We start from the raw sequence: 19,133 nt of genomic DNA, 5'->3' as shown, positions 1-19,133 counted from the left end.
CCCAATATAGCTTTAGCAAATATGCATAATAACCCAGTCTGAGTAACTGCCTATATTAATTCCTATGATAAGAGCCCTGGTCCTTCATTTCCAGTGGTGCTGACTGCAGAGCAAGAAGCCAGCAAGAGCAGGCACACCCAAACACGACAGACTGGTGATCATGACAAAGATCAGCAATTACAAGGGCTGCTTAGTCAGCAAAGAGCTGTGCTCTGGAGCCAGCAGGGAAAGGGCAGGGGAAGAACAAGCAGGTCTTGGCATCTATTTGAGGGATCAACAGGGTCTGGAAGAGGTGGCCATGTGTGCCCCAAGGCAGCAAAAAGCTGAGATACTCTCTCAGTCCCCTCTTTGCTCGGGTTACACTTATGCTCTGTGCCTGAGAAAGCTCATCATGGAATCTGGGAGTTCTTTTTCTCCCTATCCCTTGGGATTTTAAGACCAAATAAGGCATGTTACCAGATAATTCTCTCTAAAATCTCTGGAAAGCAACCTGAAAGGCCTTCTGAAACTGTTAAACATGACAAAAGACAGTATATAATCATAAAACAGTCTATGTCTACTCAGGCTGATGGAGAGACTAAAGAACATCAAGGTAATGAAGTTCTAAGCAGCTACAGCTGTATGTCCTGCCTGTACTAACTAAAGATGCAAAATTAGGGTGTAAAATAATTAACAGAAGATGAACAGGTAGGAAAATAATTTTGCTTATCTCTATCCCAGATAATGCAGGAATAGAAACTTAAAAGGACCTCAGTTAGCCACTTGGCTGGTCTGTGTCCTCTAGCAAGCTGGCAATCCCAAAATCAGGGTATGTACAGGGCCTTCTGTTTAAATTATCACCCTAAACAGACTCACTTCTATTATTATTAAGTCTTAATGCATTCCCTTTATCACTCACAAAACCACAGGAAACAATGTTTAGAAACTCTGGGTGATACATAAAGGCTTGAAATATTCTGAAACATACAGAGATACTATTTTTCTAAGTTAGGTAAATTATTACTTTTATTTACTTATGTTTGAAGTCTCCCGAGTCTATTTTTTAAAGTAGAACAAACCTGAAAATCTAGTATTTTGGGCAAGAGCAGACATCAAGACTCCACAGAAATATGAAAACAGCTTTATTTATTACATCATTATTGGCTAATGAGTGCTGTAGAAGCACTCAGATCAAGAACTGATAAGATACCAACATGTATCCACTACATATTATGAGTTATTTCAAAAAGTCATTAGCACTTTGATATATTTATATACACAGCCCAATTGTTCTTATGACCTCTTAATTCTTTGCTTTTAGTTCCTAAATCTTCAAGGATGTTTATTAATGTGCTTGAAAGAAGTGCAGTTCTCCAAAGGTTATTGATTTAGAAAGCATGGCTCTGCCTACTACTTACAGTTTCTCTACCTCTTAAAAAGTTTGCTGATAGCATCATTGTGGCTCAGCCTCTGTCTGGATTTCTCTGCTTGCAAGAGTTAAAAAGCAGTTATACAGCAATGACGACAGCAAACAAGAATTATTTCAAAACCTCACCCTGACAAAGTAAGCCCTTGCAATTTCTGCTCTCATAAACCTCCTCCATCTTCCTACTTCTGTAATTGGTATTCCAAGACCATAAACGTGACGAGTTCCCAGCCAGCTGCTCTTGGTCACGACAGCTGCTGACGTTCCCCAGGAGCCTCACACTGGGAGCCAGGGGTGACACTGCCTGGGGCTGGAGGATGGGAGCCAGGGGTGACACAGCCTGGGGAGCCACACGTTGGGAGCCAGGGGTGACACGGCCTGGGGAGTCATAGCTGGGAGCCAGGTGTGACACAGTCTGGGGCTGGAGGATGGGAGCCAGGGGTGACACAGCCTGGGGAGCCACACGTTGGGAGCCAGGGGTGACACAGCCTGGGGAGCCACACGTTGGGAGCCAGGGGTGACACTGCCTGGGGCTGGAGGAAGCAGGGCCAGCAGCCAGGCTGGCAGCACTGACGGAGTCTCCCATGCAGGCACAGCTCCAGGCAGGTGACCTGCAGGTATTTTTCCACTCTGTCAGCACACCCAATCCAGCTGCCCTCCAGCTGGTAATAAACACCAGAACACTGACTCTTGTACAACACAGCTTCTTTGCAGCATTTCACGGGGGAGAAAGTGACTTAGGAACCTCTTTTGGTGGTGTAAGGTCTCCAAATCCACACATCACAAAAGGAGAAGGGTTGAATGATTTCCAAGTTCTGTTTCCCTGGAGCTCACTACCCTTCCCTGCTCTCAGTGCAGCATCCCACCAAAGGGACTTTTGCTGCTGCAAACAAAGCAGGTTCTTTGGCTACTGCTGGAGGCAGCTGCTCTCCTGGCTCTGGGGTCCAAGGCACTGCAGGAAGCAGAAAGGATGCCATCAGGACTCTGTGTTAATTTGGTCTTAAAAAGGCAGCTATTTGCAGCAGCACAGAATCAAATATGAAAATCTGAAAATCTAGTTTAGTCACTTTTGTCAATTTCCTCCTTCTTGCCCAGGACAGGAATGAAAACTTTCAAAAGCCATTTATTTTATAGTATTTGCTACTCTTTTAATTATTTTCCTATCTTGTTAATTCATTCCTTCCTTTCTTGGCCATCTTTCTGCCCTTTCCAATGTCATTTTTTGTTCTTCTCTAACCTGTCACTTTGCTCTCCCCTTCCCTTATCTCTCACTAATCCTTCACACTACCCACTCCTGATCACTTTTCACCTAGTGCCTGTTCAGCCCCTAGGTGCAACAGTGTGATGGCAGAATAAAGTTATCTGAATAAGGAAAATTGTCCATGAGGTTTGTCTTTTGCTAGGATCCCTCTCACATTTGTTTCCTCTACTCACTTTTCACTTACATAATGACATTCACAAAAGACACATTCCTCAAGCTTGGAAGCCTAAAACAGATGGCTGCTTGTCCCTCTCTGCACTAAAGCTACAGGTATGTCCACAGGCTGCTGGTACTGAACACCTCTCTCTGAAGCAAAAATGTACTACTGCAAACAATGCAGTTGAATTTCTACCATTTGACTTTAGTTTATTTTTAAATTGGCCACAATTTCCCACATGTCACTAACCTTTATATCACAAATGTGGTGTTTCACTACAGAATTTTAGGTGCAACTTGCTCAGCTGCTGGTACATTTTGCCTGCTGTGTGTCTGCCCAGAGCAGATTCCTCTGCTGAAGCACAGTGTGACAGACCATACTTAACTGCAGAGAACAACTGTGCTACTAAAGGGAAAGGCTACTTTTAAATTGATGAAAGCAGCAAAGATGTCACATGTCAGTGATTCCTACTGTCTAATGATTACAACAAGCACAGTGAGAACTTCTAGCCTTTTATTTGCTTCCTCTTGGTCAAGTGATTTTCTCCATGGTTTCCTTGCAATCTATTTTGTCATCTGTCTTAGAAACTCTCTTGTAGGCTTTGTTTTATTGTCTGTGTGCTGTTTTTTTCTTTTTTTTTTTACCAAACATTGCATGCTGCACTAAAATAGAAGGTTGAAATATGAGGAAGCAGAAAGGAGTTAAACCTCCATAACAAGATTTGGGGAGAAGCATCTCAGTTACTGAAGACTGAAAAATTTCACATGGAATCTGAAATTTACTGGGCCCATCTTTGAAGGTACTAGTTGGCTTTTCATCTACAAATATAAAAATGTCTTGTGGAAAGCATCCATCTCACTGTGTCTAGCCTAGAAGGTTTTGCACTTAACTTAAAAGCTGGGCTGCAGCAAATGAAAAGTGAGATGTAAAAATGAAGTAGAAAGCGAACATAAAAGTTGTCATACAGCCTTTGGCAGCAATGTAATCTGAGCCTTTGCTGACCTTACCTTCTTGTGAAAAACAGAACAGAAAATGATCTACACAAGAGCCTTGATCTCTCCTTTACATGGGAAACTGCACTGGGGCAGGTTGTGCTGAGGTGGCAGCCAGGTGCACCTGCATGCAGCTCCCTGAGCAGCTCCAAGCACCCCTGAGAGCCCAGAGCTTCCTGGCTGCAGGACTGCAGCTCAACAAAGGTGTCTGAAGAAAAAGGACTTTTCTTATATTTTTTTATAATTAAAAAAATAAATCAATGATCACCTTGCTCAAAGGGTCTGTACTGTATCTGTGGATATCAGCAACATCTCCACTGCTTGCAAAGGGGCAGCTGTTTAGCTAAGGAAATTGGCTTTTAATCCCAACTCTGCCTTGTGCTCAGTGGGAACAGCTGTTTTCCTACGAGGGAAGAGTCATTCTCTCTCACTGGCAAGGGCTCCTCCTACCCTCTGTTCAGTACCAAGAGAAAGGCACAGAAGAGTGGGACTTGTGACCTTTCATTCCATGTCCTTGAGCCTCACAGTAGAACTACACAAGAGAAGCTTTCTTAAGAGGCAGTTTACAAAACAATCATCTCAGTGGTCCAAAACTGGTGGGCAGTTTCCAGAAGTTCCTCCTCTAATTTCTGAATAACTTTCTGCATAACATATCAAAAGAGCAGGGCTTAATTCACCTATACAAACTTCACTTGAGATTGCAATAAATGATGTAACTCTGAACTATTTACTTTACACTAGGGAGTACATTTTTCAGGGCAAGAGGACATCAACTTTGAGTAAAAATGACTGAATTGTAAAAAAGAAATGCACATACATCCACATGACCAAAGGCTCCTAAATCTTTCCAATATGAGACCTTCTATTCCTAAATATTTTAATGAGAGCTTCTAAATAATCAGTTGTAGGGCATTTTAGCTAAACAACACTGAGAATCTAAAACAGGTCATTGTTTCCTGCTGTCCAAGAGGTAAGGAACACAGAGAACAGCAAATCAAATTAGATTTTTGGCTACAGAAGTATAATGCACACATATTTTGATCAGTAAGATAGAAAATAATAAATAAAATAATACTGTTTTCCTTTTATAATTATGGAAATACCCTGCACATTAGAAGATATTCAAACTATTCAGAACAGCCTGCAGGAGGATTTAGAAGACTAATAATGAGCCCTTATGTGCTGCTGCTGCCTGACTGGAGATCAACTCCAACACATGACTTTGCTGCTTCTGGAGTATCATGCAGAACCATTTATGTACCAAGCACAAGCCAAGTTATTGGATCTTGCTGCAGATATACAACCTAATTTACATGTGGGTTTTGTGCCTGGAGATGAGGAGAATGCTTTGCATTTTAGAACACAAGGGAAAGATGTCCTTGGTAATGCTTAATGCCACCAAAATGTATGATTCATCAAAATCAACCACCAGGTGGAAAAGTATTTAAAAGCATCTCAAAGAGAAAATGTCCCAAAACAACTCAAGAATGGAAGCAAACTAAAAACCTGTAAATGTCAACACAATGCTATAAAAAGGGGAGGAAGTTGTTACATTTTAAGCAGTAATGCAGAATCACCAGCAAGTACAAATCTTCAGACACAAGCCAAGATCACACTGCATTGAAGAGACCAAAGACAGATGACAGCACAGTGGCTGACTAATGTCAGGAGGTATGAAGGTTGCAAAGACTGCATTTCCATTCCCTACAGTTTCCAAAACCAGTAGCCAGTTGTTGCATATCTACAGTGCAGAATGCTGCAGCTGTACCTGGCTCATTATACTGAAGTTTTTTGAGTCTGCCCATCACTTGGTCCCTAAACCTGCACCCCTCCACCTCAATGCAATCTCAATAGCTCCATTACCAATATCTTTAATATAATTCTGATTAATATCCATTGTCCTAACAGTGCCAGCACCCACCTTCACACCTTCTGGCACCACAGTCTAAAATAAAGTGTCTGTAATTAGGACTGGAAAAATCCAACAAATGCATTTGTGAATTACAATGCACCCATTACATGAAATGAAGCAAAAGAGAACAGTTTCCAAACAAAGCAACTTTATTCTCTTACTTGCACGGCAAAATGCGAACAACATCACTCTGCTTGTAACTCTCAATGCAGACAGCACAATGATCAAAGTCTGGGTCTGTTTCCTAAAATGAACAGAATGAGAATTCAAGTCAAGAGTTGAGGCTATGACAAATGTCAAAGTAGTTGTGACTGGTACATGAACAGCACTGTGCCAAGTGGCTGTTATTAAACCATAAACCAAATGACTGGATAATTATATTCCAACATGACTTAAGCAAGAAAAGCATCTCATACATGCAAAACTGCCCTTTCTTGGAGCTGGTAAATCATCATTTCATACATAAGCTCAGGCCTAAGATGATTCTAATGTTCAGTGAAATCATTATAAAATATAGTACAGACCTTCCTAGATTTCATTTTTTTCCCATCCAGTTTACAGCAAACATTTCTATTTTATCCAGGGTTTTTGGTTTGTTTGTTTGTTTTGGCAGAATAAAAATTCTGGGGCTCATTTTTACAGCCAGAAGGAGCATATTTTACTTAGTACATAGTCCCATATTTATGTCTGCTTCTTACTTGCAGAATTATCATGACATGAAAATGAGGATCACTGATTGACCAGCTCTCCTCTCTTTGCTGTTTTCCAGAAGTTACGATTTTTAAAAATTAAATTTTAAAATATGAGATTTTAAAATCTCAAATGAAAAAAGGGGAGACTTCATTTATATATAGATATGGCATCAACAACACATATTTAAAATGTTTGGGCCTGTGACACAAAACAGGCTGTGCCTTCTCTTAGCTCAACTTCATTATTCTTTTTGATGCCAACCAGCTACAAGCCAGACACCAAGGCAGGGACCAGAGCAAAGCCCCAGCCACCCCTGGTCAGTACACAGAGAATCCTGATGGCTCCTCTGAGGAAGAAAAGGTTTTTCCCACTCTGTTCACCTGCATGTGCACCTCATGCTGTCTGTACTGCAACCCACACAGCACTTGCCAGCTCTGAATTTATGCTGTCAAGACAACAGCACTGTTTTACATGGAAAGGTTCCTCTAATTTTTATGTTCTCCCATTCCACAAAAGATTTAGTGCAGTGGGTTGTTTTGAAATAGAACTACATAGGGAGGGAGGAAGAACAGAAAGACATTTGCTCTGCCTTCTCTCTGGAAGCAAATTTTCCTATCACTTCCTAATCTCCCACTGCTGATAGTGTTGATAAGAAAGAAAAAAGGAATCACAATAAAAAGGCCCTAAGAAATAATATTTTAAAAATCAAACCATAGCCAGAATTCCCCTGCCTTTTGAAAATTAAAGCTAAAAATTGAGCAAGATTAAATGACTATTTTTTTCCTTTCAGAATCAAAAATAAAGCAATACTGCTCTCAAAAGTGGAAAAAGCTTAGGATATAACATACCATATATTTTAGTGCGTATACTAGCAAGAAATATTCTTGGAGTAACTTTGACTGAAATACCTCTTTACTCTCCCCCTTAACTTACTGAATATTTGTATTTTACTTAAGATATTATCTTTAATTACCTGTCTTTTAAATTTATTTTTCCTTTACAGAACTTACATATGATAAGACTCTAAGCTTTAAAATTCCACATAAACAATGCCAGTCCTATCTACTCATGCCAGGACACCCTCCCAGTCAGCCAGCACACAGAACCACCCTCAGTCACAGTTGCCAGATGGAGTGTAAATAGTATTTAAGCATGAAAACCTTCTTTGAAATATACAGCACACATCAATACTAACAGTTACACAAAATATTGTGCCACAGGACAAAGTAAGCCTCCAACAAGAAAGGCAAAGTCATAAATCAGAAAGACAAAGAAAAAAATGAGATTGTTTCCCCAGTAAAAAAATAAACATGATGTTCAAGTTTATCATGTTGAGATCTTATTATTATACCTTATCACCCTTCTTTACTGTTCTGGTTGTCAATTTACCAATGGCTTTCTTGGCAGCATCTCCAAGACGACGCTAATAAAGTGATAAAGAAGAGAACACAAATTAACCCTGATAAACAAGCTTCATTAGTGTCCTCTACAATGACTTATTTGGACTCAATAATACCACTGCAATACACACTATGGCAGCAGGCCAACACATAAAACAAAATGCAAACACAGCAAAGCACAGAGATTTGTTGAGAGGGAAAAATAGCCAACAGTTGAATCCTCAAATGCTCTCCCACAAGCATGGGTATCAAACTCATGGATTGTATGGAAATCCACAGAAGTGAATCAACAGTGATGTGCAAACTTAATCAAACCCAGGCTGCAGGACAAAAGCTGAAGCAATGCCCCCTCCCAGTTATTTCCATTATATTCTGTTCATACTGGTTTTTATTCAGTGTGCTGTAATATACTGCTTGTTCTCTTAAGCTTGAATTATTTTTGTATTCCACTCTGAGCAGGCTGATCTTACTCTGAGATGCAAAAGATCTTCCCAGTGTAACCTAGTTTCTCTCTTGCTATTACCCAAAACCACCAGGATCTCATAAAAGAAAAAAATGATGGGTCATGAAATCTAAATAAGCCAACACAGACTTAAATAAAGTTGAAATTAATACTGAAGATAACCTCAATCTGAATGCAGAGGCCAAATTTTTTGCTGTTTATGCTGCTTTATGACCACCACAGCTGGATGGAAGGAGTTTTTACTGACATCCAAGTGCTGATTCCTACTGAAATGCCCAGCTCATAAAGAACAGCTGTTTGTCACTGTTTTCCCACTGGGGTCCCAGAGATGGGCACTGATTGAAACAAAGATCCCATTATCTTCCTACTGTGACATGAGACATCAGACTTGGTTTACAACTGACTTAAAAAGCAGAAGTGATGTAATTTTCTTTCCCCTCCAACCTGTACTAAGTACTCTGCCCTTGAAAGAGATGGGCTGCTTCTCAGAATGCAGCTCTCAAAACCTCTCCTGCAGCCTGCAATGAATGTGTGGAGGTTTGTGCCCACCTTCCATAAAACTGAAACCTAAATCCTTCATAGGGTGTGCCTCCTGTATCACACATTTCCCCACATGCAAACTGCAATGTAAGTTGCTGGTATTTGTGAAACACAGCGACCTCAGAAGTCTGTATCACAACTGACTGTACCACTTATTCTAGAATTACATAAGCACTTTTCTTCCTTGTGATTTTCACATAACAGCAGCTCTTATTTTATATTTTTTAGAACAAGGATTTGAAAAAATCAGATATACAGTCTCAGCTACTGAAGCACAGCATCAGAAGCAGAGCTGGGATGGGAAATTATATGCTTGCTACAGTCAGAAATCTCATCCTAACTTCATTATGCAAGAATTTGGTCAATTTAAGCTGATCTAAATTACATGCTCCAGAACAAGCATATTGGCCTGAGTACTGAATGACACAGAACACACTGGGCACACTGCTGGAGTAGATAACCACTGCATAACCAAAAGCATGATTACTAAGAGAGGAACGAGGCTGAAATGGCATTTAACTTAAATGCTCAACTCCACCAGCTAAGTAAATGTGGGTAGTATCTATATTTCCTTCTACTGTATATGCATGTGACTGTATATGCACTACAAGAAATTTTAAAGATTACTTTCCCATTGAAAGCATAATATTTCAGCAGAACTCTTCCAACATATTGAAGTTCTTTTACGTAAATAGATTTGCTAAATAATAACTTCCATCTCTTCCGTTTGAGAGGTCAACCTCTTCCATTTTCTAATTTTAACAAATACTCTTTCATGCTAACACTGGAAATGCTCAGGATTTGCTATTTTGCTAAGTTAGGGCACAGGCACACAGCATATGCTTGCTTTTAATGCCCACAACTGTCTGGATGGAAAAGGTCACTTCCACATGCAGAAGAGTTTCACACCTCCGGCGGAAGCGCGCAAGAACGACGATGTGAAATACCAATATCTGCTTGTGCTATCTACAAAACACAGCAAGTTTTTGATGGCTTTGATTTCAAAACCAGAAAAACTTGTGCCTTGACATAACTTAAAAACAAGATCATAGCCTAAACCAAGTTATTTCATCACTAACAGTACAGTCTTTGTGAAAGCTCTCAAAGCTCTTTAAAAATAAGCTGTAGCTGTCGCCACCTTCTTATTAAAGTTTAATAAGCTCAGCTTTTTAAACCACATAAAATTTTCATCAAGTTTCTCCTGACCTTTGTAAAAATCTAAAGAAAGAAAAAAGGTCATAAGGGCCCTTTCCCAATGGAGCAACTGTTTTGAAACGTGGACATTGGGAAGGAGCCTAAAGCCATGTAGGGGATAGAGAAGGCACAATTTAATATTCCACAGACATTCATTAAGTTAGAGTTATATTTAAACTTCACCATCCCAAGGGACCACACTAAGTACTGGCTACAGTGTGGTCATTTAAGAATGACATCCTTAAGAAAATCTACAGGATGCCCATGGGACCTGCAGCATCAGGCACTATTAATAGTAACTGAAAAGGAAATCCTGTGCCACAGCCGAGGTTTTGTAAGTTTGGATTTATTTTAGGTCTGACAGAACACAAAAAAAACTTGGCCCACAGTCAGCTGCTGTGTATCAGCTGTAATTTGGGGGAAGGGGTAACAGTGACTAGAGGTCAGGAGGTTTCTAAGTTAGCCTTGACAGAGAGACAGGGCAAAGAGGGCACTGTGCATTTCCTGAGGTTTACTGACCCTTCTCAATAAAAGCCAAGGCACACTGTGGAAGGTCATTAAGTCCACACTAGTAAAACATTTACTTCAAAAGTTTATTTGTGTTTTAGTTGACAGCTTGATTTAGTCTAGATCTCTGAGTATGGCCATATATAACACAGTACTTAAACAAATTAAGAATTGAAAAAAAATGTAAGAAAGACATATTGGACAAAATTTTTGTTAAAATACATGACCAGGAGAATTAGGCACTCCTTACCAAGGGTGATCTTAAACAAAGTTGAAAGTTAACACATATCACTAGGCAGCTCTACACCTTAGATTTTTTACCCTAATATTCATAACAGATTATGGTGTGGAAATACTTTTGTACAATTTCTGAACTACGTTAACTATTACAGAACATATCCTTAAGAGCATGGGGAGAATTTGTAACATTTGCTCAGTGTTGAAACTACACAAGTTGATTCAATTTAACTTTCCTCCTCATTCCCAACATACATCCAGTATGTATTACTCAGCCAACACAGAATCCCTCTGAATTTTGGCCTTAGACAAACCAAAACTTAAATTTTGCTTCAGTTTGATTCTTTCCTGTCACGTAATAGGATCTATACTAGTGCTGCTCAGGATGAAAACACTTTGCTGCATAAAAATCCTTTTCTGGCAACATGCTTTGCCTTGGAACAAAGAGATTCTGAGGAGCAGTTTGATTGGCATTCCTTATTTGTTCCCTATTGATTATTGTATACTGAAATATTATCTCCATAACTTAAGAGAAGAGACCCCTTACCTGATTCCTGTCACGTGCACTTGTGTACCTGATCTTCTGGATGAAGTAAAATATTAACCATGCTGAAGAAATGATCATCAAAACAATGAATGATATTGACACAAAGACTAGAGAGCCCCGGCTGAAGTTCTTTGGAGGAACACGGGACCCCACTGCTATGGCCATCAGCACAGAGATGTTCTTTTCCAAGTAATTCAGGATCTCCTTAACCTTCGACTCTGTAATCATGACAGCAACAATGTCTCCAGTTCCTATAAAAAGAGGAAAAAAGTTCAATTTCTATTTTAAATTAACATGGCATGCTGCTCACAAGATTTTCCAAATGCAACGCCATTTGACAACTCAAGAGGTTTCAATCTAAGCCATCTGTGGCACATGAACATGCTACTGGGCACTCTACTCATGCCTTGTCCTTCAAACCCACATTTTCAAATTAGGGCATTAACATTTGCCCTAAACTCTCTGCAGCTCCACACATAGTAACAGATCTCTACTGGTGGTACACAGTACTTCCCACATTGTAATTACTGTGTGCAGTCTGAACAAGCTTTCAAAAGTACATTTGTTCCAGATCTGAAGCTGTGAATACCTAAACAGGCAACTCTCAGAAAAACATTCAGGAATGAGTGAGAATATTGCTTGAGTACCCTCAGCATAGGCAGTGCTGTGGATGTTGCTGGGGAGAGTTATGCAAGTTCCCTGTGTGGTTACGTGGCTGCAAAGTAGAAGAGAATTGAAAAAACTTGGCAGAAGTTTGGCTGCTGATTTTATCACCCATACAAAGACACGCTTGATAGGATCTCAAAGAGGCTGTCAGCTTCATCAGCTCCATTTTCAGTGTGCAGCCCATCTGTTTTCATAGTGTCTTGCCTCTAGACTATTTCCTGTCCCAAAGGGAAAATTATTGGTACAAGGATAATAGGAAAACCATAAGCCTTGCTGAAAAAGAACAAAAATCACCTATAGAGCAGAGAGAGCACCTATGTTTTAAAGCAAAGACCTCATTAAAAAAAGAGGATCTTGAACACAGGGTAATTCTAAGTTAAAAGAAAGAAAAGTTTTAGAAAAACCAAAGCCAGAAAGAAAAAAAACTTGTGAAGTTTCATTCTTATTCATCCAGACTTATTTGCTTCCAATACTAAAAACCGTTTCAAGACCTATTTTCAAAATGCTTGCAAAATCTGTTCATCTGCTTGTTCCATCTGCTTGCTCCAACTCACATTCCCTCAGAGAGGAACTGCATAAGGCAAAAGACTTCAGCACCAAGATTCTGGATTTAGAGTGGATTTAAGTACAGAGAACCTAGTGTGACAGTAGAGAATATGAGGTCCTATTTTAACACAAGGCATTTGTTCAAAGTCTTTTAATCACAACTTAATTTTTAAGAAGCTACTGTACCCACAAAATGATGTTAAAGAGCCAAAAGAGCAGCACCTTTGAAACCCTGGGCACAATAACTCAGGCTGACAGCTACATAATTTTCTAAAATGGGGACTTATAATACAGTTGTGCAAGAGCCTTAAATGTTCCCTTGTTACTCTTTGAATTTACCATGTTAAATAGGAACATTAAGAGTCACTATCATCAGTTTTTCTATTAAGTTCACTAAGGTTGGTGATGTGGATTGTGCTGACAGAACTACTCAAAAGAATCAAAACTGATAATATCAGAAATTAAAATTTTCACAATAATTGAAAAAAACCCCAACCTTCCACAGCCCTCAAATTGCTTTCCTCTAGAAATTTAAACTTTATTTAAAATTGAAATGACAAAGTCATTCAGGCCTTGTCCTGCTAACATGGGACTGGATAGGAAAAGAAAGTATTTCCTTCTGAATATTTTTGAAACAGTGCCACAGTAATTCAAAAGCTTTGAATAGCAATAAAAACTCAACACAATGCATTTAATCTCTAGTATAGCACAGATTCACACAAGATCAACTTTAATCCAGCTCTCAAGAGACACTTCAGTACCAAGTTTGGTTTCATGCAAAAGCAACCAAGATATGTAATAGCCAGCAAATCTTAGAGTAAAAGTCCATCACTAGCTTTATTTTCATGGACATCTACCCAGATTCCTATTTGTCTGGTTGGGAAAATGGCTCCTGCCCAGACTTGCAGCACATTTTTACAGCACAAGAGATATCCTTCCTGCAAGATCCTGTATTTAGATGCAGCACATGCTCCTGCAATCCCAAATCCCTGCAGCTCAGATAGTGCAAGATCCATCAAGAGCAGATAATTTATACTGCTTGATATTTTCCCCAGACTTCACTTCTACTCTTCATATCTAGTTCAGACAGGGAAGAAAAGCAGGGAAGGGTACAGGAAGACTGCATTCCCCAGAGCACATGTTCTGCTAAGCTTCCCCAGTAGGAATTTATTTGCACTGAGAAATTATGTTAGTATCAAAATATCAAGCTAAAGCACTCAGTGTAATATTGTAACATGATTTATAGTTATCTGCAAAGCAAAGCTGACAAAGATCTTCTGATACTAGTCCAGCTCTATCTGAATCCAAAGCTGAAGGCTCTACCTATTCCCTGCTGCCCAGGGAATGTGACAAAGCTGACAATCTGTCACGGGTTTTATATAAAGCCCAGCACAATGGGAACCTCTGGCATCACTGCAAAGTGATTTGCATTCCAAATGACTCAACTGGGAACAGCCAAAGTGCTACTGCTGCTTCTGACCCCACCAGAGCCAAGGAGAACTGCAGAAAAGAAAAATAAATTGTGTCTGTTTAACATACTGAAGCTCAGTGGAAACTGGGACTTGGTTCATCCGTATTTTTGTCAGGGGCATCACCCTAAATAATTTTAGCAAGAACTCCCTGTTTGAGAACAATTGGGGGCAGGAGGAGACAGTGACTCATTTATTTTAAGCACCTTGAAACCTTGTATTTCTGAAACTTTAGCAGAAAAAATCCTCAGGTGAAGACAGAAAGACTAAGAGTGTTTGTGAAACTCAGAATATGGTCTTACTCCATGATCTTATGAAAAGCAATATTCTCCTCAGCCAAGAACACAGTGTCCAGAGAAAAGAATCTGGATTGCTTACTAAAGCCAATGAACTACACATGGAACCACAGATGACAAGCTAGGACAGACGGTAGGCATAAGATAAATATTGATGTCTGTAAACATAAATCATTTAATTGCTATCATCCAAGCCCAGGCAGCTCTTTCTAGCTTGCAATTTTACCATGTGCATGTTTAATTAGGATAGTTATACAACTCTGTGTATGAAAAGGGATGAAGTTGTGACTAATCATTAAATCTGTGTAATGTTACATTGTGAGAGGAGAAGTCACAAAAAATTAAAAGCTTAGAAGACAGTAAAAACAGGACAATGGGAAAACCAGCAACATCCAGGAGCTTCCTGTAGAGCTCATAAGGAAACTGCTTTGCTCTCTCACTGACCTATTCACATGCCCTAGCAATTTTAAAAGAGCATGCTCAGAAAGTCAATAAAAAGTCATCTCAAAGAAATGTTACAAGTGTCATCACAGGCAAATATTTGTGGTGCTTTTCTGGCATTGGAATTTTTGGTAGGTTTTTTTATCGTCTTGTTGTTGTTAATTCTTGACTACCAAATGTTCATCTGAAGGTTAAAATATGGTTAACTATGTCCAGGATATCAGGCTGAAGCTGAAGATAGGGATGGTTCAAAGAACAGAATTCAGACACCTTCAATCCTCCCAACATCCACTGGAGGTGCAGGGAATGGCAGCCTGGCAAAATGCAGCTGCCAACCAGGGCTGCAATGCTCCAGCTGCCTTCTGTACATGGGGAGGGCAAAACCTTAGATCCCACCTCGAGTGTTCAAAGTGTCAGACCACCTGTAAGAAGCACTGAACTACTGTGATTTGATGCAACAAGGTTTGCAGAGAACTGAGGATTAAGTCAGATACTCATAACAAAGGTCAGTGATTTGCTAATGGCTGATATTTTAAGCTAAAGTCCTTGCAATAAGTCTCTGATAGTGGCTGCTGATGCTGCAGACACAGCATGAAGCACACAGACTGCACTAATCTCATGCTTGTGAAAGAATACTGTCCTCTCTTTAAATAGCAGAGAAAATTTAACTACAACTGAGTCCTTTCATCACTTCTTTCTGAAAAACCTAAACATAGCACATTTACCTGAATAATTCTGCTGGTGAAAATTTCAGAGTACTTCCTTAGAAAACACAAATTTTCCATTCCCTGATAAAGGTAAAGATTGGTCCAGACAGTCACTTAAAAGATGGATTCACACAGTGAAATGCTACTGCCTTTCTGAGTACAGCAATAGGATCATCATCATCATCATGTAATTGGAAATAGAACTGCCCATCCTCAAAAGCCAGACTTCCCTATTCTTCTATTACTTCTCTATTCTTCAGTTAAAATCCTGCAGCTGTGTGCTAAGCATTTCTGAATGCAGTGTATCAGAAAGAAAATGACAGCAACACCTACTATTCAGTACCCAGGAAAGGGATCAGTCCTATTACTGTGAGCGACAGATTTCTTGGAATAACATCAACTAACAGTGAAAACATTCCAACAGAATTTGGGATCCCAGAAAATGACAAAGAAAGCAGGAAAACACTAATGAAAGCTAGGGCTGTATATGAAATTTTGAGACCAGTTGTGAGGTTTGTGAAGACACCAGAAGACATCTGAGCTGCATGAGAGCAGAGGTGGAATCAAGATCACCTCTACAAGGGAAGGAATTCAGCCACAGAGGGTAAAATCCACGGAACCAGTGAGATAAAGGGTAAGGGAAAGGCATCTGACCTGTGTGCAAAGCTGTGCTGCTAGAAAAAGCAGGCTTGGGGAGAACTGTTTTCAAATAAAAATTCCATGGCACAACAGTGGGGAAACCCACACATTTATCAGGTACCTTAACATTTTTGTCTGATGCAAAAGAAAGCAATGTGTTGTGAAGAATAATTCTTGCATTCTAAACAGGTTTATGGGAAAGCAGACACCAAGAGGACGAGCCTTGGCATATCTTCAGAGTCATTAAAACCGGTCTAGCTGCACATATTTTTATTTTGATCTAATCAGAAAGTAAACAAGAGCATATCCAAGCTGTCAACACATGAGCAATCTCAAGAGTAGAATATGTTATTTGAGATGTCCCAAATCAAATACTTCTGAAAACAGAAAAAGACCATAATATTTGACAGTTATTGCATTCTAAACAAGACAAGAATTTAATGCCAAGAATATACATTAATTTTAAAATGAGACTAGTAGCATTTTAAAACATTTGTCTTCCTGTTGCCTTAATAATATTGAAAATGTTGAATTATTCCCTGTATGTAAACATTTAGTTTAGGATGCCTATTTTATGTAGTTTCAGACACCAGAACAGATTTTACTAAATTACCATGAGAAAAATCATGAAGGGCAGCAGCATTTGAAACTATTACCTAAAAGTCAGGCTTTTACAAGGTGCTCAGTTAAATACAACCAGTGGAACAACCTTCTATCCCAAAACACTGAGCAGGTATTTTCAGAAATCACAAGTCTCTTTGCTGCACAAACCTATGCAAAACAACCTAAATAAAAAAGCTTCTAAAATTAAAACTTGAATTCTCTCAACTCAAGAGGGCAAAGAAGTAGATATTTCAAGTTCAGTGAGGAAAAGGCTTCTATGAAATACTGTCAATGTGAATCTGAAGAACACTCAAAACTCTTCTCTGTAGCAAGAAGAATTTCAACAGATTTCACTCTGTCAGGTAGAGAGGGTCCTGCTCTGTGCCCTCTAAACATGATTACACACATTTCAGTGTTTGCAACATGCCAGGCACTGCTGTACTGCAGACATGATGGATCACAAAGCTCTGCTCCTTTAAGAAGAGCAGGCATTGATTGAGGCTTATGATTAGAAAACCAGAAACAGCAAGAGCAGCTTTGCAAAGATGGGTGTGACACAATTAAATTCAATACAATTATTAAAGCTTAATCAGATTCATGTTGTGCTAGTCTGTAGCATATTAAGTTCATAAGTGATAAATAATAAACTTATAAGCCCATCCTCCTTCATTAAACAAGAAGCAATGCCTCAGTATAATGTCCTTGCTGTATTTTTGATCAGCTTTATAATCTACTCTGACCAAGAGTTCCTAAAAGGAGAACCAAATAGCAAAATCAATTGAGAAAATGGTTGGGCTGTATTTAGATGACAACTGCTGACACATTATTTCATAACCCAATTGCTCTGTTCTGACACTCAGGGAAACGTTTCTTAGGGAGGAATTTGCATGCAATCAAAACAGGTAGTCACAGCCACATCCTGATTCATTCACAAGTCCCAATCCTGCTGATACACGTGAGCTGGGGAGCCACACCCCTGATTTCCTCAGCCTTGTCAAGGTCAAGCTGTCTCTGTCCTACACCCAACCCACTCCAGAAAACCAACACTCACAGCCTCTCAAAGATCCAACACAACATCAGAATGTACAAAAGGTGTTGGGCTTTGGCTTCTCTGAAGATCATTCCCTCCTCACCCAAGGAGCTCCTCTACCTTCCATCCCAAGTCATATGACACTAAGCGCTGCTAGAAAAATTAGGATCCTCTATAAAGCAACAAGACGCACCCACCTCTTTATTGTTAGAGTCCCTCAAGTCCCAGAATCTCTGCCCAGTCTTTAAACATGCTACTTCAATGCTTCTGATGGGCAGCAGGAGGACAGACCCATGGCTGGGCCAAGAAGGGGAGAGACTTTATAAACTCCTGGAATTTGAACTGCAGCAGAGTTCCCTTAGAATAGCAAGGACACTGGGTTTGGGGACCTGGGGCTTCTTGTGCTCCCCTCCTTTGAATCACTGTGATAATTCCACATATATCACATATTCCCTTTCTGTGGAAGGACTTTTATCTCCTGGGAATTACATTAATATATATATATATATCTTTTTGTGCATGTGACCTTTTGGGTTCTTTACACTAGGAAAAACCAAGCCTAGGAATGGGAAAAGCAGACAGATGTTGCAGAGACTTTACAGACATTTCACATTTTCTTAGCAATGCTTCTTTGCATCTGCTTGCACTACAGTTTTATCTTTCTTAAAGGAAATGGACATTCCACCTAAATAATGCTGGAAGAATAAGAAAAGCTTGGCACAAGAAATGTATCACTTGATCATCCCCTTTACACAATCTGTGCAGAGATTTTGTTTTTCTTTTACTCACATTTTACATGGCATTTAACCACGTTTATGGCAAGTAAACTGATTTGCAGTCTCTTTCAAGGCATTAATACTTGTATTCTTAAGGTATTAGTATGCTAGCAAAGGAGACCCAATTTTACATTCAAACCTTGAACAAATGCAAATGAATAAAAAGCTGAAGGATCACTTTAAGTTTTGACTAGGGAAATGGGGTAATCCTAACACATTACACACCACTGAAAAAAATGTGTCACAGCTTAACACATTTCTGAAATATCTATGTCTGCCTATCTTCAGAAGATATTTTTGCTGATTTGAAAACAGCTTTTCTTCACTTTCTATACTTCTAAACAATGTCCAAAATCTGTTACAGTGTTACATTCTTGATTCCTCAATAGTATTAATGCAGTGTAGACCTCACTGACCCATTCATCAATGTAAGACACACTTGGATTTTGGTAAGTGTCTCTTGCATTCCATAGTGTGACCAGTGCTAGCAGGTGGCTTACATTTTGCCATTTCTGGATAGCAGTTTGTATTCCCACTAATGGATGGTGCAGCTAAAAAACCCAGGGATTTCTAAAAAAGGGCAGTTTGTCATGCTCATGTATTTTCTTCTATAGACTTCTGTACACATCTCTCAATCTGGACATGGATAGTC

General features: G+C 39.5%; 1 protein-coding gene across 4 annotated transcripts in view; it reads right to left on the bottom strand.

Moving 5' to 3' along the window:
- The window catches only part of RNF130 (ring finger protein 130), a 55,739-nt gene that overhangs the window by 20,286 nt on the left and 16,320 nt on the right, over positions 1–19,133 (bottom strand). For all 4 annotated transcript variants that reach the window (XM_058034694.1, XM_058034697.1, XM_058034695.1 and 1 more), the window contains 3 exons: positions 11,309–11,559; positions 7,772–7,843; positions 5,889–5,971 (listed from right to left, as the gene is read on the bottom strand). In XM_058034694.1, coding sequence (XP_057890677.1) covers positions 5,889–5,971; positions 7,772–7,843; positions 11,309–11,559 — 406 coding nt within the window. The remainder of the gene's footprint in view (positions 1–5,888; positions 5,972–7,771; positions 7,844–11,308; positions 11,560–19,133) is intronic.

This window comes from Melospiza georgiana, chromosome 15 (genome assembly GCF_028018845.1).
Source record: "Melospiza georgiana isolate bMelGeo1 chromosome 15, bMelGeo1.pri, whole genome shotgun sequence".
Taxonomy (NCBI): Eukaryota; Metazoa; Chordata; class Aves; order Passeriformes; family Passerellidae; genus Melospiza; species Melospiza georgiana.
Note: the sequence above shows the minus strand (reverse complement) of the source record. Positions and strands in the feature narration are given on the sequence as shown.